The 26,892-nt window shown below is 41.5% G+C and overlaps 2 protein-coding genes across 4 annotated transcripts; one reads left to right on the plus strand and one right to left on the minus strand.

Annotated features, from left to right (window-relative positions):
• Positions 1 to 1,589: 1,589 nt before the first annotated feature.
• KIN (Kin17 DNA and RNA binding protein) lies at positions 1,590 to 15,523 on the minus strand. Of its 2 annotated transcripts, none has more exons than XM_032207636.1 (13): positions 15,376 to 15,523; positions 14,234 to 14,328; positions 13,277 to 13,320; positions 13,055 to 13,177; positions 11,964 to 12,145; positions 10,777 to 10,825; positions 10,375 to 10,432; positions 6,731 to 6,851; positions 6,241 to 6,291; positions 5,505 to 5,573; positions 4,340 to 4,439; positions 3,998 to 4,098; positions 1,590 to 2,551 (listed from the first exon to the last, which is right to left on the minus strand). In XM_032207636.1, exons 1-13 carry the CDS (start codon positions 15,487 to 15,489, stop codon positions 2,489 to 2,491), a joined length of 1,170 nt encoding a protein of 389 aa, XP_032063527.1. In that variant the 5' UTR covers positions 15,490 to 15,523; the 3' UTR covers positions 1,590 to 2,488. The 2 variants fall into 2 exon arrangements, with proteins under 2 accessions (XP_032063527.1, XP_032063526.1); XM_032207635.1 differs by having other exon boundaries at positions 6,731 to 6,854.
• A 120-nt stretch (positions 15,524 to 15,643) lies between these two features.
• ATP5F1C (ATP synthase F1 subunit gamma) lies at positions 15,644 to 22,884 on the plus strand. 2 transcript variants are annotated; one of them, XM_032206393.1, is made up of 10 exons: positions 15,645 to 15,761; positions 16,372 to 16,406; positions 17,315 to 17,446; positions 18,122 to 18,326; positions 18,831 to 18,974; positions 19,368 to 19,432; positions 20,038 to 20,193; positions 21,246 to 21,342; positions 22,190 to 22,227; positions 22,743 to 22,884. In XM_032206393.1, exons 1-9 carry the CDS (start codon positions 15,718 to 15,720, stop codon positions 22,194 to 22,196), a joined length of 885 nt encoding a protein of 294 aa, XP_032062284.1. In that variant the 5' UTR covers positions 15,645 to 15,717; the 3' UTR covers positions 22,197 to 22,227; positions 22,743 to 22,884. The 2 variants fall into 2 exon arrangements, with proteins under 2 accessions (XP_032062292.1, XP_032062284.1); XM_032206401.1 differs by lacking the exons at positions 22,190 to 22,227; positions 22,743 to 22,884 and having other exon boundaries at positions 15,644 to 15,761; positions 21,246 to 21,346.
• Positions 22,885 to 26,892: the final 4,008 nt, after the last annotated feature.

Here is a 26,892-nt window from a genome sequence, read left to right on the forward strand (position 1 = left end):
ACTTACCCTGTGTGATTTGGTGTATATTAAACCACATTAAAAATATTAACTACTTTGTAATATACATCTCATAGTAGACATGTCACAGCATTGTGACTTCTGTAGCGTGGGCAACACCCACAGACAGATGTAGAATTTAAGCTTTTGCCTTGTCTAGGCAAAAAGGCACTAGGAAAATGCAAGTTCAAGGACTGCTGGATTAAGAGAAAAGGAACGTGGGGTCTGGAATGGGTATCCTAAGGAGTCTCCAGTCTTTAAGCATGAGTTAACTAGTGGTCAGAAATGTCCTTGAAATGGCTGATAGTGCCATATTGCAGGGAAATAAATTGGATGAGCCCAAAATATCTTCCAGACTTTGCTTGTTTTTGGGAAAAATTTCAATGTCACAGTGAAGTTCATACCCAGATATAAAACTGGTAAAATCAGATAAAGAGCCTAGAATTCAGACTATACAGAAATCACCAACAGGACTAAAAGCTTCTCCTCCAGGGGGATTAGTTCTACCATTTCATGGCCCGTATGTGAAAAGCAGTGAATAATCATTCTCTGTTCATCTCCACACAACTCAACTTTTCTATTATATTCACTCTAACGTTTCAGGCTCTAGAATGTCAGGTGTAATTGTTTTCAGTGAGAGAAAAGCTGTTCAGTTTTTTCATTTATTCTCATTAGTCTCTTACATGCCTCTTCTTAATCAGAACCTGTCCTTTGAGAAAAGGTAGAGCTCTTTACACAATCCAGGTTGCTCAAACAGCCTAAATTGACAGCCAATCTTCTGTCTTCAGATCCCTTCTGCATTTTTTTTTTTAGGTACTGCATTACTGCTAGACTTGCATTTATGTCTGGGATCCCTGGAAAGCCATTTGGTTCTCCTGTATGAGGTCATTCCAGACAGCAGCTTGTTTCACTAAGCCTCTGCAGTCTTCCAGCCTTCCTGCAGGGGTCCCCTGGAAACCACAAAATCATGGTTCTCTGAGGCAAAGAAAGGTACAATAGTGACTTCGCTGCTACTGACCCTGAACTGTAGATTGCAGTGCAACTGATGTCACGTCACTGAATGTGACATCACAACAGCATCCTGTCCTATGCGACCCTCAGCCCACTAAAGAAGGTGCTGAGTACCTCTTCTAAGAAAAAAAAAAATCAAGTCTCATGAAAGGATTTTTGCTCAAACACAGAAAATTGTTGTGTTAGCATGGCAAAAAAGTTCTACTATTCCCAGATGAGCAGACCAGATGGTCTTCTCACCTTCCCCAGCTTCCTACATCTCAGCTTCCCCCAAAAGCCACACAGCATCAAACACAGCAGCTTCCCACAGCTAAGATCTGCTCTGAAAGGTACAGGGGTATCAGATTTCTTGCCATCAGGTTCCAGATCCACACAGTGTAATCAGAGGCAGACTGAACCATAAGGCGATGGTTTGTAGTTTGCCTGGGTTGTAGTTTGCCTGTAAAAGAAAAACTTGCACCTTTCTATTCCACAAGTAAGGCAGTTACAACAGTTGGACACTTTACTGTGCTCTTCAGTAGATATAAACCTACAGAGTGCCACCCAGTGTGTTTAAAAGGCTGAAAAGGAATACACTCACCTAAGAAAGGTTTACATTTATTCCTGAAAAGCCTTAAAAATATTGTACAAAATGTGTCAAAAAATAAAAAAATAATGTTAATCATTTAGCATCCACAGCAAAGTATGGAAACAATGGAAATATGAACAAAGGAAAAGGCTCTGGAAAACCCAAACAGCAATCACCAACTCATATCTGCACGCACTCAGGTTGGCATCCTAGAAAGCCCACAAGTAACATTTATCTTGGCAGTCCACATGCAGATAAATTGCATATTGGTATTATTAGAAGCCCTGAAAACAAGGTGATGGAGAAAGTTGATTATGTGGATTCTACTACAGACGATAAGTTAACTAAAAATAAGTTGGTAACAACACTTAATAAACCAGACCATTCTTTAGAAAAAATCCAGAATAATCCCTTGCAGCACTGCTATCTTCTTGCTATTCTGTTAATCCTTTCCCTTGTTCCTCCAGCCAGAATTTAATTTTGGCTGCAGGCTGAAAAGTGTGCAGTTTAAACTCCATTGGCCCTAACACTCTCCGCCCACCTCAAGCAGTTATTGTAGGTAATTCTCTACCCTACGGAACTTGTAATGCACCTCAGTAAATAGAATACTCCAGCTTGCAGCTATCTGCTGTGTTTTACAACTGGAAATTGAATCAAGTATCATAAAATAACTCTGAAACAGAATCAGACAGAGTACTTCCACTGATAAGATTTCCACAAACATTTTATGTAACAAATTTATAGTGATTTTTAAATAAAACCAGTTTGCTCGTGGTTGATTTCTATATACATTATAAATACATATACACAGAAAACAAAAACCCTGACATGGTAGAGTCTTGTATCTGCCTGGAAGAAGCCAGAAAGATGTTTTCGGGAACCAAAATCATCTCTTGATCCACAGTTAGCGCCTCAGGCAAGTTTGGAAATGTCTTCATACTGGATACCTTCAACTCGGCGTCCTTTTAAAGGTCCCTGGAAAATAACACAGTGTAAGAAATAAGATCAGAGCATAAACTCGTTTGTTGAATTTCCCACCAGAGAACTTAAAGTAACGTAGCTAAATAGGCCGTATCAAATCTTGCTGCATTCAGTCGTTTTTTAAGAAGCACAACTGAAATGAACAGTACTGGAAACCCCAGGCATTAGCATTTTTATCCGGTGCTGTGCACAGTAAAAGCACAACAGCTACTTTTCTGTTTAAGAGCTCTGCGCAAAAGCCACATATAAATACACAACGGCTGTTGTACAGGTGATACATAGTGGAATGCATTAAAAAAAAAGAACTGCAGGTTTGGGATTTTTTCACAACACAGCATTTTCTGTTTCATTGCCTGCAATCTGACTGCAGAACATGAAAAGGCTCCAATATTGTCCCAGAAATCTTTTCACGTTCAGGACACTTTGTGTTAATTCAAGTTCCTCAAATTTTGGGGCAAATATAAGCAGCTGTTTTGAGTTGATTCACTGTAAGCTTCTAAGGAATAACAGATTTGATTTTGAATACAGACATGTTATATATAAAACTCCTGGTAACCTTACAATCATTAAGAAAATTCTCACAGACTTTAGTGGTTTTCAGAGGTAGTTTCACCCTTTTTTAATGTACAGACTTACAGTTCACACAGAAGGAGGTAATCTTTACATCTACATATACAAGAACATGAGAAAAAGTAGCCTCCTTTCCCAAGACCAATGTTTCACAATCCTCATCTCCAGCCAAAGCTGTGGTTAGGACACCTGCACAGTCTGTCCTCAAGCAAATTCTCCAGAATTCCACATGGGCTGAGTTTCTGCAGCCCTTCTTTAAACAGGATACTAACAGGGTCTATCTCCTGCCATATCCACGAGTTTAGAGATGGTGTGGCAGAGGAGAGCAAAGAAATAGCCACAAACACAGAGGTGATCACGTGGCTTAACTTTAGCCCGGAGAAAGGTGGGATGTAAAAAAACAAACCTCAAATGTAGTTGTTAACTATAAACAAAACAACAGAGAAGCATATAAAGCCCCGTATTCAGACTAGTGGAAGGGAAGAGAAAAAGGGAGGAGAAAAATCACCTCCCTGCATATTTCACTTTTTTTTTTTTTTTTTTTTTACCTTCCCACAAAACAGTGCAACAACAGCCACATTCAAAACAAACATACAAAATATTTTGCAAGTCTCTTTCAAGTTAAAAACTTGCCAAATTCAGCATCTTGGCATCTTCTTAAAAGCAAATAGCAGAACCTTAATCTGCAATGAAGAACAAGCAGCTGTTTTCCTACTGGTTGGGAATAGAGGGGTGAGCACAGCATTTTGTACACCATAAATCCCACCTATAAGACGGGATTAATGACACTTTTTTTTTTTGTGAAAGCTCTCCAGCATACAGATGAAAAAGCACTCTACACAAACTAACCTTACAGCATTTTATACTTACAGAGTCGATGATTATTGTTGCTGAAAATTTCTTTTCATTGATAGATTCCAAGATGCCTTCGTTTCCCCTGTAGCCACCATTTAATACCATAACTTTCTTGCCTGAAGTGAGAAATAGGAAAACGGTTACAAAGAGGGCTCCCAACTTCTTTTCATGGAGCTGGGTTCAACTTCACCACCCACCACAGAACAGAAGGTTTCTCCTCGAGGCTCCAGCAAGCTGCCTTTCAGCCTGCCCGTTCACAAAGTGTTTTCAAGTGGATGATTTGTGGTTTAAAAGAACTGAAATTTAAGTTTTGCTGTGACTGCTAAGTTGGAAAACAAGCAGAACAAACAGCCATACCTGGTGCTGGTATTACTGTCTCCAGATGTGTCTGATCAAGCTTCAGTTTGTCTCCAGAATCAATCATCTTCACAACTGCTGTGTATTTGTCAATCACTTCCTGTTGTGAAAGACAGAGGCCTAACAGTGACTATGACATCCAAAAATTCTCTAAGTTTACATTTTCAAAATTAACAAATTCAGGACCGTGAGTCTGCATTTGTACATTTTCAAATGCAATGATGACTTCTGAGCTGTCCTAAAGGCATCCAGTTTCTGTAAGCCACCAGCTGGCCTCACTCTGAAGTTAAGGATACCCTCAAAGGGCTTCTCTTAAACATCAATGACTTCAATCTACCTTGTAAATGAAGACCAAAAATTTTGGTCAGCTTTGTCTGAAGGTTTTGTCAACCTTCAGATAAAGCTACCTTAGCTATCCTCTCAAAGATGGGGAGTAAATTCTTTCTCTCTTGGTGGGCTAAACTGGCGTTACTGCCTCTCAATGAGGAAAAATGTTACTGACCATCTTTACACCTAGCATAAACCACATTCAACCTCCCTTGTTCAGAGCTCAGTGGAAGACAGCCACCATGACACATGACCTTCTCAGATGCTTACCAAAAAAAAGCTGTGATTCTGAGCTCTCTATGCCTCTGTCAACCATTCAAAACACACTTGGGTGTTGTTCTTCGGTGCTCCTGCCAGAGACTGTTTGGCCTCAGACTACCTAGTACAGCATTATTTCACTGGCAGTGGCTAAAAGAAACCACTTCTGAACAGAGCAAGGCTTACAGACTGAAGATTTTGTACACAAAAGATATCTTGCTCAAAGGCAGCATGTGGTGTAAATATTTGTGCAAAACTGACTCGTCTCAGATTAAAATGCAATTGCACTGCTCTTGGTCTTCTCATACTGAAAAAGTGACCGTTCCCCACAAGGGATGTGTTCATAGGGATAAGCTGGGCAGGACAAAAACAGCTAAAGGATCACTGAGTAAATGCAGCTAAATCAATTCAGAGATTTGCTCAGCCCAGAGTAAGTCCCAGTGAAGTTAAGGTGAATTACAGCCCCATCAAGTGTTCACTCGAGGCTGAACAGCTTACACAGTGAAACAGAAAACTTCAGAAGTCATCTGATACCAGAACAACTTAACCAAAGCGATATGCTTCCATTTGCACACTTTACCTTAACGACTCCTTTCTTTTTGTGATACTTCTCCCCCAGCTTTTTTGTGACAATTTTTACAACGATTTCCTGGAAGATTTGAAAGGAAGGAAAAAAAAAACACATTACAATGACAAAATATACAAACAATTACACAATCTAATTACACATTCAAGTCACTCTAACCCCAGCCACAGTGACACTATGGACACACTGAAGGAAGCAGCAATAGCTGCTCTGCTCTCAGCATTCAGCACCTTGTATTTATCCTTGAATTGTTGGTTCCAAGTATAATCTCTCAGGACTTCTTTTGTTTTACATATTCAGTTACATTTTAATGTAGGATATAAAATGACAGCCCTCAACGGTTAAAGGGCAGTTCTTGATCTAAAAAACAGTCTAAAATGAGGTCTCGCAGCTCAAAGGCTGATGCTGAACTCTGCATCTCTGTGAGTCAACTACTAGCATAGGAAGAAGAGGGCTGTAAGTCACACCACAATTTAAACATCATCTGCAGAGACTGATGGCACCAACTCCCTAATTAAAGAATTCCACCCCATCTGAGATCTGGTATATGATGTTTCTAGTTGAGCATGACCTGCAGTCTGAGAGGGCAATTCCTCACAGATACTTTAATTTCTCACATTTGGCAGCTTGGGAAATGAGTGAATTTAAGTTGGAATCTGCTTTTGGATCTTTACATGCTTCAAATCACTAGCAGCTTCATTGTTTTGACAATAATTTTTAAGACACTTACAGGCTGCAACCAGTAGTCTGTTCGAGATATTCTTTTCTTCTCTTCTTCAAGCTACAGAACAACGAGAAATAATCACCATTTATTTTCTCCTTTTACCGCAGCTTCCCCATGCTTTCAAACAGCTGAACCAATTCTCCAGACCCACATCAAGCAGAGAAAAGTACAAGGGTATGCCATCATGTGTTTGCTGCACAAAAATGAATCTGATGAGATCTAGCAGTCCATGATAAAATGATGGAGATTTACATTTATTTCTGTCAAGATATTTTCTTCTCTTGCAAAAGCTGTATTCCTTTACTTCCAACATCTGGATTGTGTGGGGAGCACAGATGAGCAGCAGCAAACAGTTTTAAATGGGAAGTGAAATAGTTTTGCCTGATAGGACATGAAAGTCTGAATTCCACAGGAACTGAAGGTCTGAGGTAACTGAGGCCCTGGTAGAGTGGACTCATTGGGGTTATAAAGACAGAGATCCTTGCACAACTGTTACCTCCATAATCTCATCCAGTGCAGATTTCTTCTTTTTCTCTTTGGACTGACCAGAGCTATGAGACGATTCTTTTCTTTTAACTGCCCCTTCCGCTGTCTTCAATGCACTTGGTCCAAGGACGCTGCTGGAAGAACAAGATGGAGTTTTCACAGCAGACCTCAACTTGTCTCCTCTACCAAGCTGCATTTGAAGAACTGTTTGCACAAAAAGGCCTGCTGATCTTTCTGACTTCTGTTGCGCAACGTCACCTTCCAGACCACTCATGCCTCCTCTAGGACTGCGCTTTGCAGCGAGAGCTGATCTCAAGGTGTGAGTTCCATGTTCCCTGATGCTCACTGCAAGCAGTCCAGTTAATGAAAACCACCTAGTGGGCAGTTCACCAGTGCAAAAGCTAAGAGTTGTCTGGGGGCTCGAGTTAAATGGTAAAGGCAAAAACAAGTCTGCAAATAAGAGTTTTACATTTGCTTGGAATATTTCCTTCAAATACTTGAATAAAAATGGCAAGCTTGTGGCTGTAGAGAAGCCACCTGGACTGAGCAACTCTCCAACACGGGTAGAGGCCTGGAAATCCTTCCAGACAGAGATAATCAATCAATCAGGCAGAGGGAGGGAAACAAGGGGAAATTGTAGAAAAGGGCTCTACACCCAGCAAATAAACACCACCTCCAGGGTCATATGTAAAAATAGGCAAACAGCCTATGATTTATGAAAGAAAAGAGCAATCAGCACAGATATTTTTATCTTAGGGATCAGGGAACACCTAGGTAAAGTGAGAACTGCTTAAAGGCAGCCTGTGTTTGCACATTTTTATAGAAAAACATTTGGATGCAGTAAAAATTAGGGTGTTTTCTCATCCAGAAAGGTGAAGAAGGTCACCTCTTACTGTGAGGTGGACAGTAAGATAATCTTACAGCCTTACAACAAACTTCATGTTTTGCCTGGGTTCTCTAGTGAGGATGTTGGAGGTACTAGCAAAGGGAAGATTCATAATGGGAACGAGATACAGAAATGGCAATAGAAACAAAATTGAGAGAAAAATCAAACATGTCTCAAAGGAAGACTGGAAAACCTCCATAGTAGAGTTCTAGAAAAAACAGCGCATTAAACCACAAATCCAACAGCAAATACTTAAAATAAGTATCTTATATAGGGCAAAATACAATTAAAACAACAACTGGAATGCCTACATTTAAGAAAGAAAATGAATATGCTGTGAGGTCACTAAGGGATTCCTGGGTGCCAGGACTAAAACAAGTCTTATTTAAGGTATTCATCAAGGACCCTGGAACAAAGAGTGAGAGACCACCAACACTATTCAGGTGTGCCATCAGCATGGATGACACAAAAAAGAACTGGATGCAAGAAAGGACTGTTTTACCTTGAAACCTGTTTTACATGAGACAAAATTAACCAGCACGTTAGGCAAGCTCACATGCTTTGGAACAGTTTACTCTGAGTAGCTTCTGTCTGCTGGAAGCTCAGTGTTTAAGAACAACAGAAGCAGAGGAGGGTCTAGCTATAAGCGTGGATGACAACTACCAACGCAGACCAACCATGAGGGTCAAACGCAACCCTAGGAGGCATCAAGCCAGACAAGTATTAGTGTCTTGCATAAGCCACGGTGAGGTTTCCTTTGCAGCATGCACAAATTGGATCAGCTCTCCTGTTCCAAGGAAGTTTAGCTGACTCTAGAACAAGAGCAAGGAAGGGATCAAGAAAACAAGGCCAGCACAGTAAAAGCTAGCACAGTATAAGCCTGCTCATGCAGTACAGGAAAGGTTGAAAGGCTAAAACTGTTCTCTATATATATTTAGTGCCTGAGGAGAAAGAATCACTGGGGAGAAAAACAACCATTTACATTAAACACCCGCACCAACACAAGACCAACTGGTATAAACTGGCCATGACTACATTTAGACAGAAAACTGCGGACAAATTCCTAAACATTAGGGTAAACAGGTTCTGAAGGAACTCCCCGTGGGATTGTAGGGCTGGGGAGCCCCTGACTGCAGACAGCAGAGGCTGATAACTGTGTGGGCAGGACTGTGCACGGGTACATTTGCAGTAGGGTGACCTTGGCCATAGCTCCTACCTATTCCTTAATTAGAAGTAATTCTAATCTTGTCCACTAGAGCAGCCCCGTTAAGCAGGGATTTGAGGATGTAAGTTCTCAAAGAAAAAAATAAACCCAGGGCCCTTGGTTTACTTAAAGGTGAGCATACAGAAAGCATCAGAAGCCGTTCCTGCAGCAGCGATTCCCAGCTCTGTGTCAGGTACATGGAAACACAACAGAGGGCACACCTCCCCTCTCACCCCCCTTCTCAGCAAGTCTCCAACTACATCTCTGTACCCTAAAACCAGGAGCCCCATGCCCTCCAAAATCCACCATCCACAGCCTATGGCCTCTTGGCCCTATTTCTGTCCCCATTCAGGAAATGCAAGCACTAATCCTTGGCAGGATTCTGCAGCGTGTGGTATCAGGTTGAACCAAAATGATCCTCAGCAGCAGCCAACACATCTCACAGCTGCAGAACACACCTTTAGGCTGACACAGGGAGGCAGGATTCACTTCAGTCATACACGGAAACTATATCCCCAGTGACAGATAAACCACAGTCACCTTACTGCGAAGGAGATATCCAAATTTTGTTTCAACACTACCTTTACAAAGCTTACAGACAAGTACCTATCTTATACTTTGAAAAAAAATAGATCTCCTGGTACATGATTTCACATTCAGCCAAATTTTAGCAAGCACCCTAAAAGCAAACCTGAGTTTTCTTCACTCAAACTATTCAGGTGAGTGTCTGCATTAAGTTTCAAACTCACCTTAAGCACAACTCAACACTTAGGGATAATTTACAAGTACTCCTCAAAGCCTGCATCTGTATCTCTTATTGCAAAGAACTACTTTACTGTCTCATTTTCTGCCTGGCATATCACCCATCAGATACCTTATCTGGAAGCTAAGCTTATGATGAGAAGAAAGCTTTCGTTTTACCTGCAATACATTTAATTACAATATTGCCTCACAAGAAAAGATGTGCTGCTCATCACACAGTTCCCCAGACTGCTGTGAGTACAGATCGTTTGCATTATTGATCTCTTCTGTCCATGTTGCTTGTGGTTATATGATGACAATTAAATTTGTGAGCTTTAGAAAGATTTATGTCAGGTAGGTTCAGCTCCTTTAAAGATGATCAGGGAAAGTGTTACCTCCAATTAGACAAAGCAGTCAAAGGTTTTAGGAATTGAAATGAACAAGTCATGAATACCCATTCACAGAAGGCAGCTGGGACTAGATGGGATTCACTTTAAATAGTTTGATTAGATCCCTTATCCACTATCTCACATAATAATCTCTTCCTAGAGGAACCTACTACTGCTTATTACTTTATTGGCACCTACCACGGACCTTAGTGAATTCAAGAAGGCTCCTCACAGCATGCGTTTAAGATCTAACCATTCAACCACTTAAAATACAAAAGGAACCATGAAGCTGCCTAGTATCCCCTCCTGAATAAATGGCAGGATGAGACAGCAGACTCCAGATACTCCAGGACAACATACATCTTCCAATACAAATACCATTGACATGTAAGTAATTTGTAAAAGTCAAGGTTGTCCTTAAATTCTTTTCTCACCTGGTTTTAGAAGATGCTGCTACTGAAGTACTTGCTCCTTTGTTTAAATTAAATGCAACTGAAAAACAAAAACAAAAAAAAAAAGAATTACTTTATGTCTATCTTTATATGTAAGTACATTGAAAGGTGTTACAATTTTAACAATCCACAAATGGGAAAGATCGTAAGATTTAAAACAAAAATTAGTAAGTATTTTCACTTTTAAAATAAACTAGTTCAAAAAATTACACTAGTTCAAAAAAAGTACACAAAAATTCTCTGTTTCCACATTTCCATTGCTCTTTTTAACTTATCTCAAAGTACTTTATGAAGCACTGAGCAAGACTTAGTTCTCATCACATTTTAGTCCCAAGATCAGCTTCTGTAAGTTCTAAAAAACGGCATGTTTCAAGAATCAGTTACCTTTTTCTTCTTCATTTTCTCTGTTCAGTTCAGTATAGACTGGTGCCTCCTGCCAAGAGAATACAAAATAGATTTCAGAAAGCTGAGCCAAAATATCATTTTTTTGTGATCACTGATTAGCTCAGTTTTACAGACTACTGTGAGGTTATCTAGTAACTGTAATAATCTGCCTGGCTTGATTCATACAATCATAAATTGAAAACATTATCTCATCACAGGCTGCTGTGCAAACTTAACTACTCAACACTCTCTCCAGAGATGCTGTCTAAACTTGCTTGATTCTAGCATGAAAGGAAAGGGGGCTTACCTTAAATTTTCTCATTTTGAACCAGCATGATTAGACTGGTTTTTGGACAGACTGATAACCTAAAGAAGAAAAATACTGGAATCTTTCCAGATTTTTAGTACTAAAGGCTCAGACCATTTAAATTTCAATTAGTTTTAAATTAAGTAAAAGATAATTGCTTACAACTGCATTTAAATGTACCTATCAACATCCAGGATCAAATGAGAGGTCTCAATCCCAGGCAACAACACATAGGGAAGTCATGGAACGATGCCAAAGGAACAGCTCCCAAACTGCATGCTGGGACTATCAAAAAAAAACTTTTCACTTTGTGGATTTGATTATTTCAGCCTCCCGGGTTACCTTAGCCTTCCTACTGTACTTGTTATTTGCAGCCCTAAAAGTTTTTAAAACCTCATAAATGTAGACATCATCCTGGACATTGTTCACTCTCCTATTTTAAAATCAGGATTTTTAAATTGCTTATGACTTGAAGAGAACTATTACTCACTTAGTGGTAAAGCAAGCCAGGTACAAAGCAATTCCAAGCGTTCCTCCAGAGCAGGCTATAATCTTAGATAAATGTTTAACAGAAGTTTCAGGACGTAAGTGCAATAATGTGATGATTTAAGTATGGGAAAAGACAACATAAATCAAACCTGACATGGCTAGGATCAGACAGTAAGATGGGGAAATAATTTTTCTCTTGGTTTAGAGAAGAACATTGCTGTAAATGCAGCCACAATTGCCCACTGCTCCCCAGTTTGAACTGGTGACCAGCTTGCAACCTGGTGCCTGAAGATTAGTCATCACCTTTTAACTGACTGCAAAGGAAGTGCCAGTGGGAGGATCCTAGCAGCATTAACTGAACTGAAAGGAATTATAATGCAATTTTCCTCACCAGTTCCTTCCCCTCCAAGCCTCTCCTAACTTGCTGTTCAATGAATTTCGCAGTTTTTTCTTCATCGTCAAGGTCTTGCTTCTTCTTCCTCTCTTGTTCCTGTTGCCTGCGAATAGTCTCTGGGTCCCTATCGATGTACTGAATGTACCAGCCTTTTGGAGTCTCATCCACCTTGCAAAGACCTAAAAACCCACAAGAAAAAATTAAATTAATACTAACAACCAACAAGGGAGGAACAAAGAATATATCAAGATCATTTTCATAGCTCATGTTTGCTATAACGACACAAATACTTTTTTTTGTATATTTCATAGGGAGACAACTTACCCCTTACAGGCCTAGTAAAATTGACTTTGAATTATCTTTAGTGATTGTTTCCTTCCTTCGGCTAGCCAGTTCTATTTGGAAATAGGCCAGAAGATGTAGTAAAGCAGACAGAATGCTTTCCTTATTGAAGAAAAGGCTTCCTTCACACTGTTTTAACAAGGAAGTAAACAGAAATCTAACCTCTATAAACACTATAGCATCACACTGTAGGAAACTTCATTATGCTCCCTTATTGTTACTGACACTCAGAGTGCCTTTTCAAACATTAAATGACTCACGAATGTATCCTGTAGTACACAAACAATTAAGCCAATGTAAAATTTGTGGTACCACAGTATAACACTCTGTTCCCCCCACTGAACCCAAAATTGCTCAAGTTTAAACCCTTTCATTAGGTCAGGAATGAAAACAATTGTGTGCTTCTTGTCACCTTAAATCCTGAAGGATTCTGTATTTGTAAGAGATGTCCTGCCACAGTTTTTACTTTTTAAATGACAACTCTTGGAAGTTGACTTAGGATTTAGCAATACCTCCAGTAACTACAGGAAAGATTCACAATTGATGCACTTATCCCAGAGCACTGGCACTTTCCATAAGCAAATTCCTAACGGTTAGCACAGAAATGTGTTTGAACATCTGCTACACACATACAGGAGGGAAGGGAAAGAAACAGGAGAACTAACACAAATACTTATTGATTACTTATCAGCAATACCATTATCTAATAATTTTAAAATTTCCTGACCCTGACCAACCCTATTCACCTTCTCTCCCCAGCCATTTCGTGAAATCAGTCAGCGTCTCCCACTGCGTGGCGTTCATGTGGATGTGCTCGCGGTGACTGATGTATTCGTTGTACACGATGTTATTGTGGACTCTCTTGGTTCCTGAAACAGAATTAATATTAAACGTAAGTATTGGACCTAGGAGAAACCAACCAAAATGGAAACAAGAGACAACATTAAAAACAAGCAAACAGTATTTACCAAATCGTCTTCTGAGCAGCTCTAGGAAATCATTTCGGAATTCCCTTAGGGGATAAAAATAAAGTATTTTAGGAAAATGTAAAGAATTACAGAGAGATTTTCTACTGTCATTAGCATTTATGTCACAGCAACATAAACAGGAGCACTCTTTGAGCTGAGCGTGATGAAATTCAGCTGCTCATTTCCCTCTTTTCAGTGAGGTGGCACTAAGCGCAGCGTGTACACATACAAGTTAAATCCTCCGAAGGCATTAATACCCTTTCAAAGGGATAAAAAAGAAAGAATGAAGCCTAAACACTTCCCGCTAATTGCTGGTATTTCATTACCAGCTATCTTCCAGGCTTGACTAACGGCTGACACAAAACACGAGGCAGGACAAAGGGCAGCAGCAGGCTGGAGAGATTGATCACTCATCTCGCTGCTAATTCAATGGCAGGAGGATAAAGCCTCCCTTCAGCCTCCTGCTGCAGCCAGCTGCACTGTCAGGCAGGTCAGCTGGACAAAGGAATGAGGGAAACAGCGAGACCCGGGGCAGATCACCAGCTTCTTATCTCCCTGCAATGGTTTTCAGCTCTTTGTAACTCTGTGAGCGTGACAGCCGCTGAGCTGGGGCACAACAGGGACGTAATTTGTAAGGGAGAGCAACTCAGAACAGGGCTCAGACATGGGATAAAGCTGTCATATTTGGGATAAAAATCTGGGAGAAAAAGTTGCTGCATTTGGAGGTGAAAAAAAATCAAATGGGATAAGATTGTCAGATTTTAAACATCGTGGCTCCCTGAAATCTCTTATGTGCTTTCAAGAGGAAACTTTTCAAAGAGCCATTAAAAATATAGCTGGCACTAAGGTGTATCAGAATAAAGTGTCTTCAGTGGGTCATAACTGGCCTTAAGAGGTCTGGCTGTGCAGATCTGACATAGGAATGCAAAGCTGGGTAAGAAGATGTAGCAAACTTACTCAGAGAAGTAATTCAGGAATTGCTGGGGATTCTCAGAAGCCAGCAGCAATTGCCTCTGGTGGGACTCGGACATGCAGTGACATTTGAAGCCATTCTATAAAACAAAAATAACTATTTTAGCTTTGTCTCAATTAGTTTGCTGCTCCTCCTGGTGAGGCAAGCCAGAAACAAAACCCTCCTGAGTTGAGGAAACCAGGAGGAAGAGGACACTCGCATTCCATGGGCATCTGGTCCCAGGTGAACACAACCAAAAAGAGGGGGAAGGGTCAGAGAGAAAAGATCTTTTTCTAACAGGAGAAGCAGGGAAGATCATGAGACAGAATGACAAGGGTGGAAAAGTGACCTTACTGCACTCCAGATATGCAGCATCCCCTCAAGCACGTCACAGTACTCGTCCTGAACCCAAGGGAAACCACGACCTCCCTGAACTCCTAAGGCTGATGAGAGCCACCTCGTACTTATCCCCACTGCCCTGTTAAGGTTGTGGGGAGTGAATTACCCCACCAGGGTGGTTTGGAACCACCGCACTCTCCCTCTCACCCAGGGCTGATCAATCGCTGTGTTGGGGATCGATTGTGCCCAAAGAAGGCTTGGGGCCACTGTACTTTCACTGAAGTGGCTCAGGACTTCTCCCGGGGGGGGGGGACTGGGGATCCTAGTGGGATAAATCCCTAATCCAATTGATCAGGAACCCTTCAGGTCCCACCCAGCTCCTCCCAAGGAGATTTTGATCCACACAGGAGGGGCTGCAAAGCCCCAGAACCTGAAGATCCTCCCCAGAAGAGATCCATACAGATCCTCTCCCAATCAGAGATCCCTGGCTCCCACTGAACGAGGTCCAGCCTCTCCCTGACAGACTCAAACCCCAACGGGAAGGATAAGAACACACAAAAGGCGACTGCAGAACGGCTGCCAGCCCTGCAACTCCTCCTGGGGACCCCACAAGAAGGTCAGGAGCCCAATACACAGCCCCTGAGGGGTCAGGGCCCTTCAGGAGGCCCCCCACAGCACCCCTAAGGGGGTCGAGGCCCTTTAGACGTCCTCACGCAGCCCCTAGAGGGGTCGGGGCCCTTCAGGCGCCCCTCCCACAGCCCGAGGCCCCCCCCCAGGGTTAGGATTGGTGCACCCAGGCGGGGCTCACCTCATCGCGGCACTGCTTCTGGCACATCTGGCAGTACCAGCGGAGCTTCTGCAGCCCCTTAGACTTGATGCGGTTGGCGATGGCCTTGGGGCTGAGGAAATCCGACTTCCCCATGGCGCCGGCGGGCCGCCTCCTTCCCCCGGCACCCTCCCGGAAGTCACCGCCGGAAGTCGCCGAGGGGCATACCGGAAGTCACCGAGGTGCTGCCGGAAGTCGCCTTCCTTGAGCCCTGCGCGCGTGCGCGGTGCGGCGGCGCTGACCTTCAGCGGGGCTCGGGGGGGAGCCGCCGCCATCTTGGCCCCGGGCGCTGCTGCCGCCGCCGCTGTCACCGCCACCGCCGCCATGTTGTGCCGGGGCGCTGCCGTCGGGCTTTACCAGCCGGCATGGTAACGGGAAGGGCTGGGGAGGAGCTGTGAGGGGGAGATGGGGTCGGGGGGAGAGCTGTGAGGGGTCTGGGGGGAGCTCTGAGGGGTCGGGGGGGAGCTCTGAGGGGAGCTCTGAGGGGAGCCGTGAGGGGGCGATGGGGCTGAGGGGAGCTCTGAGGGAGCGAAGGTAGCAGGGGGAGCTGTGAGGGGAACGATGGGGCAAGGAAGGGGTCTCAGGGCTCTGCTCTTTACGGGCAGGCGGCTGGTGGTGCAGGGTGAGGGGATGGACAGGGCCAGGAGGGTGTTTGTCACGGTGTTACCCTCTCTGCTTCCTGGGTTTAAGTATTTAAGAAGAAAAACGTGAGGTGTTTTGGAGGTTGTGCCCTTCTGGTGTCCTGCGCTGCGGGCCTTGTTTGCCTTATGCTGTTAGCCAAGGTAGAGGATAATCTATTAAGTGATATATCTAAAGAAAGAAATGTGGAAGAAATGTGGAAGGTTTGCAGAGATGTGTCCCTGCTGAGGGGTGTTTTTTGAAAAATAACTGTTCTTAAATTTCAGCCTCTCATAAACGGACCTGTCTTTGACAGGTGTTGTAATGAACTGCCCTAATTTCTCCCACTTTCATTTTCAGGGGCCAAGTCAGGAATATGGCAACTCTGAAAGACAGTAAGTGCTGCTTTGGCCTGCTTTTCAGAGGGAAAAATGTTGCAGGAAGGCCCTTTGTTAGATGATAATTTCAGTTGGTATCTGTTGGATAAAGTCATTGTGGTAGACCACAACAATGATATGCGAGCCTCATTGAACTTACATGAACCATGTGTCCTTCAGGAAAGTCACCGCTTAAAACATTGCTAGAACTAATTCAGGTGCTGTATAAGCAAACCAGCATAGTCTTATTCAAACACGTCTTAAAAATAACTTTGTCAAATCTTTTAAAACAGGCTTTTGTTCATCTTTAAGTGAACAGAGCTTATTTTGTTATGTTTATTGTCCCACATTGGGGAATAAAAGGTTGTCTGAACGTTTCTGCTTTGATAATGCTTCTTTAAGCTATTACAGGTTTTTATACAGGGGCTTGGTCTTGGACTTGTTCTTGGACACCTGTTTTGTTTCCTTTTCACATCAATATCTTTATGAATCTCATTGCCACAATCTAAACAGAGCAGGGAAGCTATTCTGTCTCTTTATAGTATTAGGTCTGTATTTGTTCCCTGTCATCCCGGAAAAGCTGGCAATATTCCTCAAATTATGTGTTTGAGAAACAGGTAGAAATGGAAGGAAAGAGTAGTAAATAAATCTTATGCTGGGGTAAATACTAAATTTATGTCTAGGGTGCAAAACTAACTGCTGTAAAAATGCATTTGTATTAGGTGGTTTGCTGTGTATGCTGTCTTGGTACAAATACACAGGGCATACCTTTTGTGAGGTTTATTTGGGTGTAGTTTATTTTTTTTCTTCTTTGAGGAACGCAGGGAATGACTTCTGAATAGCTCTTAATAGCATTTTATTGCTTGTTATCAATGTCATTGTGCCCCGTTTTAACTAGTTTTGACCTTCATCCATTAACCTTCTAGTTACCCGGCGTTTGAAGTCCATCAAGAACATTCAGAAAATCACAAAGTCCATGAAGATGGTTTCTGCAGCAAAATACGCAAGAGCTGAGAGGGAGCTGAAGCCTGCTAGAATATATGGAACAGGAGCACTGGGTGAGAGAAGGCTCTTGCATTCCAATTTGGGAATAGAAGAGGGAAGCTTTTAGGATGTTGATTAAATGCCTACACTTTTAAATGCCTAGACTTTTAACCTTTTTGAAGATTTTTTTCCAAAAGAATTTGTATCCCTAAGCCACTGTTACCTGGAGTATTCCTTTATAAGTAATTTATGGAAAGATATGTTTAAGAGTTGTACTGTGAAATTCATTCTGATAACTGAATTATTTTTTAACTTTGTGTGGTTGTATAATTTACTTTATTAGTCATAAAAGCAACATCACTCAGATTTTTTGGCCTCCTTCTTCCTGTTAATGAAATAGTGTTGTACCTCCGGTAGCATCAGGTCTAATACTTAAAGGTACTGCCAAACCTTACTGGAAACTCTTGAACTGCACGTGCTTCTTGGACACTGGACTTGCAATCGGTGTCATTATTTAGTTGAAATTCACTGATGCAGAGGTGCAGGTGGCTTTGAATTGCTTCTTTGTCACCTGATCAGATCATGTGCAAACTTGGAATGATTGTAAGGGAGGTAGAATTCACCTCGCTGTGATGTGGAATTCCTTTACAAGTGATTTTAACTGAAATTAGTCAAAGATTTTTTGATGGAACCTATTTGCTTCCTGGCACTTTTGAATAACTTACTTATTTCCTTTTTTTTGTTTTCAGCTCTGTATGAGAAAGCAGAAATTAAGGCACCCGAGGACAAGAAGAAGCACCTGCTTATTGGTGTGTCCTCTGACAGAGGTCTGTGTGGTGCTATCCATACATCTATTGCTAAAACCTTGAAGAATCAGATTACCAACCTCTCAAATGCGGGGAAAGAAGTTATGGTGGTTGGTGTAGGCGACAAGATTAGAGGCCTACTTCAGAGGTAAAAAAAAATAAAAAATAAAAAAAATAAAAAAAAAATAAAGGAGAGGGGTTGGAGTTGTTTTTCTTTTTCCTGTTGTAGAAATTTTAAAATTGCAAAACTGCTCAAAGCTGTGTGGCATTCACAGCTAATTGCATTTTATTTAACTGTGCTAAATACAAGTTCCTTTAGATAAAAGAAAATTGCTGATGGGCTAAAATGGGTTTTGATCACTTGGATTTGACCACTGTCTTACAAAACTGATGCATGACATTTCAGATTTGTTCCAAAAATGCAAGGTAGCAGCATGAACCCTGTTGCAAGTGTCTGCTCATCATGAAGCTCTAGTTAAATTATAATCATAATTTAACTGGGGGAGGGAAGCAAAATTTCTCCCAGACCCTAATTCAGTAGGATGCTTGGTTCCTAACACTAGTAAGTTAGTGTCATTCCTTGCCTCTTGGTGCTAGGTAGTTGTTTGCTAGAGCACCAGCTTGGTTCTGACACAGATTTTTGTTACTGCAGGACACACAGCAATTACTTCCTGATGACATTCAAAGAAGTGGGCCGGAGACCTCCTAGCTTTGGAGATGCTTCAATCATTGCTTCAGAGTTGCTAAACTCTGGGTACGAATTTGATGAAGGCTCTGTCATCTTCAATCGGTTCAGGTAAGGTTAAACTGAAGCTGCACTGGAAAGATCTTGGGTGAAAGACTTCCAAATAGGGTGTTGGTCCAGTGAAATAAAATGTGAAAACTGTGAATTGGCATGTTCAGTTTAGAAGGTACAGTGCGGTTTGTTATTGTGTGTGAAGAGCTGATCTTGTGGTTTGGTCGTTCCTTTTTTTTAATAGCTATGGTTGGAGTTCTCTTTTTACTTGTATAGCGCGTGCTGTTCTATTTCCAGTTAGTGCATCGTTATATTTTTCAGGTATTTGATATCTCTTCATCAGGAGTATCACAAAAATTTGAGGAATTAGGACAGAAGTTGTCTGTTAGAAGTTGATATTAAATGCTCAGTTTAGGCTCTTCAGCCAAAGCCTGTTATGCTTTTTTTATATAGATCTGTCATCTCCTACAAAACTGATGAAAAACCAATCTTCTCATTTGAAACAGTTGCTGGTGCTGGTAAGTAACAAACTGGAAACCACCAGGTATGTCAAGGGATAGAAAGTATTTTTGCAGAGAAAGTATTCCGCGTATGGAAATAAGATGTTAAGTCATCGTATTATGGTGCCTGTATCATAAGTTTAAAATTTTGTTTTCTCTTGGCATTCCAAGGCTGACAAATCCAATGGCTGTGGGGAGGGAGGTGAAGAAGAAATGTTGTACTAATTTTGGTTTGAGACTTTTCTCTCAAGCAAGAATTGCATATGCAAAACCCTTGGTTCCAGTGTTTTTGGCATTGAGTGGTTTTGCGCTATTCAGTAGAAACACCCCAAAATGTTTGTGCAGCATTGTGCGGGAAGATTAAACATAATACACCACTGATACTTTGGCCCTTGTTAGAATCTGGCTTGCCAGTGATTAAACTTAATTAAAAACACCAAATATGTAATCTTGCTCATTAATTTATGTTATGAAAGTAGACATAGTACAAGGAGAAAATCCCTCCACGTTGCCTTAAGTGGAAACAAGCTTTCGTACAACATGTTTTCCACATGATATTGTGGTGTTTTGTTAAAAGTAGTACAGCTTGGGTTTCTCTGAATCCACTCTTCCATATTTTACAGAAAGCCTAAGTATCTATGATGACATCGATGCTGATGTGCTGAGAAACTACCAGGAATTTACACTTGCAAATATTCTGTACTACTCCCTGAAGGAGTCCACCACCAGTGAGCAGAGTGCTAGGATGACCGCCATGGACAACGCAAGCAAAAACGCATGTGAGTCTGCTGCCTGGGTTATCCAGGACTTCAACTGCTGACCTCCCTTTTTGCCATTTTTTGCTTCCAAAATGATCAGAAGTGAACCAGCTTTTCTCTTAATTACAATTTGAGTCATTTTTTGTGAGCTAATTCTATTGTTGCTTTTTTTGGAACATGTGAACCTCATTTTGTCCCTGGAAAGAAGAATTGCTGTCAATTTTCTAGAAAACAAGACTAGGTGACTGAAAGCAAACTTAATGTTTTTTTAAATAAGAACATGAAATATTCAACTAACCTGGTGGCAGGCCTGAGGATTTCCATATTTATTTTATAAACCTGTATCTATTTGTAGGACTGATGTAACTAGTAATGCATCAATTTAAAGGTGGGGAAACTGAAACAGGTTAAATATTTTACCACCTGTCATGCAGAAAGTTGAGAATATGCAAGTATTCCTTGGGTGATGTCCAAGTTGAGTGCACTGCAGTGAGTTGCAGTTGGTGTTAGTGGGAGAGTGCCAATAACATTTAACGGGGCATGGTGATAAGACTTCAGTCTCAAGAAAGTAGTGTTGCATAAAGCTTACTGGAAGCTGAATGAAGCTGATGTGATATGCAGTAGGACTACCTGGAACTGTAAGTATAGGTCTCTGCTGACCTCTTTATCTTGAAAGTGGTGGTACAGTCTCCATTAAAAGGAAAAAAGAATTTAAAAAATCAGGCTCCATTTGCCATAACAGCAGTAACTTAGAAGGAAATATTGCTGGTATTTACAGGGAAATCTAACTTAAGCATACACTATTTGGTTTTATGTTAAAATAAGTGATAATGGTACTGTGGTATTTATTAGTCTGTCACCTGTTCTTTAGGTGTTTAGTTCAGTTGCCTCGAGCCAAATTATCTAGTTTCTAGATTGGCTCTGAGTTGTATTACCTGTAGGGGAAACTGAAAAGTGCAGTGAGACTCTTGATCATCCCCGTGGATTTACAAGAATATTTGGTATTGTGTTCATTCAACTTTTCCTGTATTTGAATACTTACATGCTTAAATTCCCACCTTAATTTATTCTAGCTGAGATGATTGACAAATTGACCTTGACATTCAACCGTACCCGTCAAGCCGTCATTACCAAGGAGCTTATTGAGATCATCTCTGGTGCTGCTGCTCTGTGAGTACCCGTATAAACATGAAAGAGGAGTTTTTCCAAAGTCATGTCGTGCTTGCATCCTGCTTCAGTCAGGTTAACGGGGAAGGTCAAGGCGTGTAACTTCCAGAACCAAAGGGAAAACAGCCCATGGCATGACTCCCAAGTTTTTTCAGCTTGTGGCAGTTCTACTAACAAATGTGAAGCTTGACAGTCTTTTATGGCTAGATACGCTTCAAAAGCTGGTAAAATAGATTTTTAGCTTCAACACACATCCTTGCCTGAGCAGAGGATGTTTCCTCATTTTGGGTTTTGAATTGGTTTCCCCGCTGCCCCTGCTACATGTTTTTTTTCGTACTGTCTGCCTCAAGCAGCCCAGCGCATTGCTATAGTACAGCAGAGGAACTCAGGTGACTGAAATACCTTTGCATAAACCAGCCTTGTGTGTTCAGAAGTTTGGGGGAGGGGTTGGAAAGAAGAGGGAATTTCTAGAGTCTGTTGATGCCAACTGTGTATCATAAATGTTAAAGTTGAGTATATTGCTTGTTTCCCTGAGAATGAAGTTCTGCAACTGTGTGTACAGCAGGTTACAAAATGTGTGGGCTTAGACCACACTTTGTAACTGCATGTAGCCAATGTGTATTACAGCTAACAGTTGAAAAACTTGTGGTGTACTCAAAGATGCAAATACATGTGATAATACCCTGTATGGTTACAGTGTCTGGAATACATCCCCTATTGCAATTACGTGCTGTATTGTGCTCCTCACAATACATTTGCAGTTATGAATACTTGCATAGTTTTGCCTTAATTTGCATGAGTTGCTTGCTAACCTGCTTGTTCTGTTTTTTTCTCATAATACCATAACCAGGGATTAATCGACAAAAGAGGTTCAGCCAAATCCAAGAGGTAAAGTTATGGAATAGATTGCATTTAAAATGGAGGGTTTCTAAACACAGTCTTAAACAAGGAAGTCAGAGTTCAGTGATGCTGTTCAGACAAATTTCTACTCTCAGACAGCTGAGAAACTGCCCATTGCTAGTTTGAATCTAAGAGGTTAAGCACCAATTATTTTAAACAAACTATGCCCATAATAGCATACATCAATATTTGACAGTTTTCTATGTTTCTTTTTAATTTATGGGTTATTGGATTCATTTGAAATTACAGTTTATTTTTTTCTATAGTGCCTTGTAATGCTGTGTTATGACTTAAAAATGTCTGTAACACATTGTACCTGAGGAGGGTTCCTTAGCAAAATAAGCACATTCAAAGCTTCAAGGAAAAACAGAATTGATATAGAGAATTTGAGGGGAGCGGGGAGTAAGGGAGATGAATGAGTTGATAAAGCATTTAGATTGGAGGAGATGAGTTTAAAAAAGAATTAATTGAAGGATTTTAATTTGATTCACTTTGTCTTACAGGTGAAGAAGAGTTCTTCTGAGCAGATGGTTTAACTTACCGGTGTCTGTGTTAATGAGACTGCTTTGCTATTTTGTGAAGAAGTGGTAAAGCCCCAGAAACATATGTAAATTCTTACAATAAACCACCTACATGAAACACGTGTTCTTGTTTGTCTATGGAGCAAATGCTTTCAGTTGTCTAAACATCTGGCTTTGACTTGATTGCTCTTTTAAATATAATTTTTAAAGGCTATGAACCTTACTCTTTTAATTTCTGGCATGGAAAGCATATAAGTGGGAACTTCTTTTGAAGAGTAAAAGAGATTCCGTGTTCAGTGTGCTAACACCTTGTGTTTCAAAATGTTGTTTGTTTTTTTTTTTTGTATGTGTTGTATTGTGCCCTGAAGGAAGGGAATGGAGGAACAACCTCTCTGGATCATGCAGTTGGAACACTGACCTCTATCTCATTTGAACACAATACTAGTACTGTTTCCAGAAGTTTGCATTCTAAAAGAAACTGAGCTGATGATATGAATCATTCCAGTGTTTACTTGAAATGCACACTGTTTATATATATTTGAATGCTGTAAAATACAATAATGCTCCCATTTCCAGCATTCACTGGGCATGACAGATATGGGAAAGGAAAAATGTGAATAAAAGGATATAGCAGAAGTGTAGGAAAAAAATAGTGGTATGGTATGACCATAAAAGTTGAAAGCTCCCACCCCTAAGTTCTGCAGACAAATCAAGAGCTCTGAAGGACTTGGCATCATACAGGACAGAAACGGGAAGAGGATCTACAGAAGAGATCTGAAGAAAATGGATGTGGCATTAAGCATCAAACCCATCTGAGTTTGACAGCAGGGACGGGCATAAGCAGCCACATGCCATTTGCTCAAGCTGCTCTTGGATTGAGTTAGCCCTAAGTCAGCTGGTCTAAAAACCATAAGTGCTGTTTGATCAATTCAATTTCTAGCTGACAGCTACGAGCCTGTAATTCTTGAAGCATAATTTTATTTTTATGTAGAACACTTAAATCAAGAAATCAAGCTTTGTCATGTTTCCTTTTCTACTTAAATGTGGGAAACTGTTTTAAACTTGGAAGCCTGGAACAGCAGTGGATTGTAATTTACTCTGTTGGGAGTTTGCCCTATACTTAATCTCATTTTTTGAGGTAATCTTGATGATTTACATTCTACTTCTAATGTTGCACACCTATAGGGCCAAAGCTTCCCAGCGGTGCCTGATTTCCACAGCTGCTGTTGTGGTGGAGCATTATTGATTCCTGTTGTCAGCACCTTGCATGCTCTGCTGATGCTGTGTAAAAATCCCACCTGGCTTCGCCCAGCCTGCCTACAGCTGGGAATGCAGAGTGGGTAGGAGGCTCATGGGGTTGAGCAGGGATCCATTTCTCACGTCCCAGATGAGAGGGATGGTGTGCAGGTGTAACACTGAGCATGAAAATGTTGGTCTCTTTGAAACTTGTTGGCAAATTGGGATCTGCTGAAGAGGCCTGAGGCAGGAGGAACTCCGTGGTACAGCAGCGTCTTGTCTGATCATTCCCTTCTTTGTCCTCCCTACCCCTTCCAAGACATAAGGAAGTGGTTAGCACACAGCCTGGGTCAAACCTGTGTTCCCACTGCAGGCCCTGGGGTATCCTCGTCTTTTTGTGCTGCCCTCTTGCCCAGCAGGCTGCATTTTTGCCAGGGCTGCTGGACCTGCCACGGTGTAGCACATTCTGCCTTGTGCTTTGGCCCAGCGTTTTCAGGACTGTTTCTTGAATCCATTCTCTGTTGTTAAGATGATAGGTAAAGGTTCTAATCTTTTGAGTAACAGCATCTGATTTTACAGCAGTTCAGACACTTCAGCCCTAACATCCTCTGACTTTGCAATCATTGCAATGACTACAAGAGCTCTGCATAAAATTTCTGACCTAGTATGATGCATTATATGCTCCTAGGTACCACAGAAGTAGCATGTCCACAGAAGGACATTCTTTCCAACTCTTTGAATCCCATGTTAATTCCCTTAAGAATACTTGTGAAATTTTGAACAGGTGAGCTGTGCATTTGCAGTTGCTTAAAACGCTCAAAAAATTTTTAGAAGATTGGAAGTGTCAGTTCAAAACTCCCCAAAGCTGCTTGGATTGAAGAGAGTGAGCAAAGAACATGCCGTGTCCTGAAAAATGATGAACTGACAGACTTTGTCATCAGTCTCGCTCCCCTCTCCCTAGATTGCAGGCTTGAGAGGTGGCTGACCTGAGAGACTAGACTGTTTATTGACTAATTAGCACACTACTAATTATCTAATAAATCAATGAGTAATTCACAAACTAATTAACTTCTGGTAATACAACGCTGTTATTTACAATTCTGTGTTTCACACTCAGATTAGTTACACACAATGAGTTACAGTTTGGCTTTTGTGTTAGTGCCTACCCAAGCAGTATCATATAACACTTCCATTGCTCCTCACTCCACCCCTCGCACTACTAAATAACTATTATTTTTGTTTCTGGATCCTCCTTCCCACCACCACCATTTCATCCTTTCCCTGCCCTCTTTTTTTCCCAAATAAACAACTCCCCCATAAACACTTTCCTCATTGTTCCCAGTTTTGCTACATCTGTTGCCAAAATCTGTTGTTCTACTCCCCAAAAGATCCCCCAAACTCAATTATTTGGCTTATGTTGGGTGCATAGGGTTTTACACACTTTCTACTTCAGACCTGTTTCCCTCAAGAAATTCAAGCACTTCTTTGTCTTACATTCAAGAATCCACATACTGCAGCAAGGCTGCATACTTTTCCACACTCATTGTGCTCATCCTGCTCTCCGTTGTTTGATTAAAAGTCATTGGCTTTAATTTTGTGTGTGTGGTTTTGTTTTGTTTGTTTTGTCTTTTTTTTTTGATAGTGTTATAGTTCCCTGGCTATGCCCTGTCTTGTTATCAGGGATGGCACTGGAGTGGGACCTCTTACCTGCACATAAGTGCACACAAACGTGCTTTTACAGATGTTTGTCTGCTTGTTTTTGTGGTTCCACCCTGTGCAACAACCTGCAGTTCCAGAAGAGATTCACAAACACATTTTCAATTACTGAAATTAGAAAGGGGAGGAGTGTAACAAGTCAGCCTTTCTTTTTTTTTTTTTTCCTTTTTTTTTTTTTTTAATTTTTTTTATTTTTTTTCTCTGCAAGGAAGAAATAATCCCCTACAAGTCTCCTGGCTTCAAAATCAATTTTGTTTTAAAGTGTCTTAAATCAGGCTCCTTCCTGTGTCCTAGAGAAGGACACAGTGTCCTGTGTCCATCACTGTCAAAGGATTCTCTCTGTTACACTAAAATTTCCCCTCCCATTTCTCAGATTCATATTCCTTGCAGCACAGGAACCCTGAAACTTCCACAGGAGCACAGGAGGTTGCTCCAAAACCAACCAGATGCCAGGTTGGCAACATATGTGATCTGTGTGGTGACAGATGTGGTGAGACTGTGTGGGAGTGACGAGGTGGGACATGGTAGCCCTAAGCCACAGCCTCCAAGAGGTTGTGGCTTAGGCCACATTAGAGTCCTGTTACCTGTCAGGAGAGGCCAACCCCCAGCTTCCCACACTTCCTTTTCAGGTAGTTGCAGAGAGCAATGAGGTCTCCCCTGAGCCTCCTCTTCTCCAGACTAAACAAACCCAATTCCCTCAGCCACTCCTCACAGGACTTGTGCTCCAGACCCTTCACCAGCTTCGTAGCATTTCTCTGGACATGTTCCAGGGCCTCGATGCCCTTGTACTGAGAGGACCAAAACTGAACACAATTCAGTTATATATATCTGGGGGGACTGGGGGGAGGTAGTGGTGGCTCCAGAATGAGACCTGGCTCAGTCACAGAATCCCAGAACAGCTGAGGTTGGAAGGAACCTCTGAAGCTCATCCAGTCCAACCCCCCTGCCAAGCAGGATCACCTAGAGCACATTGCACAGAATGACATCCAGGCAGGTTTTGAATATCTCAAGGGATGGGGCATCCACAACCTCTCTGGGCAACCTGTTCCAATGCTTTGTCATCCTCACAGCAAAGAAATGCCCTCTCATATTCAGATTGAACCTCATAATCATATTCAGCTAGAACCTCATATTTAGCTTCTTGTATGCAGCTAGGACCTTATACTCAGCCTCTTATATT

Source organism: Aythya fuligula, chromosome 1, assembly GCF_009819795.1.
Source record: "Aythya fuligula isolate bAytFul2 chromosome 1, bAytFul2.pri, whole genome shotgun sequence".
NCBI classification, from domain to species: Eukaryota; Metazoa; Chordata; class Aves; order Anseriformes; family Anatidae; genus Aythya; species Aythya fuligula.

What these genes read in the sequence shown, in the direction of transcription:
- KIN (XM_032207635.1), bottom strand. Translation starts at nt 15,489, where the DNA reads ATGGGGAAGTCGGATTTCCTCAGCCCCAAGGCCATCGCCAACCGCATC. An exon ending in CAGACTACTGGTTGCAGCCT is followed by an intron (nt 5,574 to 6,240) that starts GTAAGTGTCTTA and finishes CAAATCTTCCAG; the next exon opens with GAAATCGTTGTAAAAATTGT. An exon ending in GACAGTAATACCAGCACCAG is followed by an intron (nt 4,099 to 4,339) that starts GTATGGCTGTTT and finishes TTCTCACTTCAG; the next exon opens with GCAAGAAAGTTATGGTATTA.
- ATP5F1C (XM_032206393.1), top strand. Translation starts at nt 15,718, where the DNA reads ATGTTGTGCCGGGGCGCTGCCGTCGGGCTTTACCAGCCGGCATG. An exon ending in GTCATCTTCAATCGGTTCAG is followed by an intron (nt 18,975 to 19,367) that starts GTAAGGTTAAAC and finishes TTTTTTATATAG; the next exon opens with ATCTGTCATCTCCTACAAAA. An exon ending in CAACGCAAGCAAAAACGCAT is followed by an intron (nt 20,194 to 21,245) that starts GTGAGTCTGCTG and finishes AATTTATTCTAG; the next exon opens with CTGAGATGATTGACAAATTG.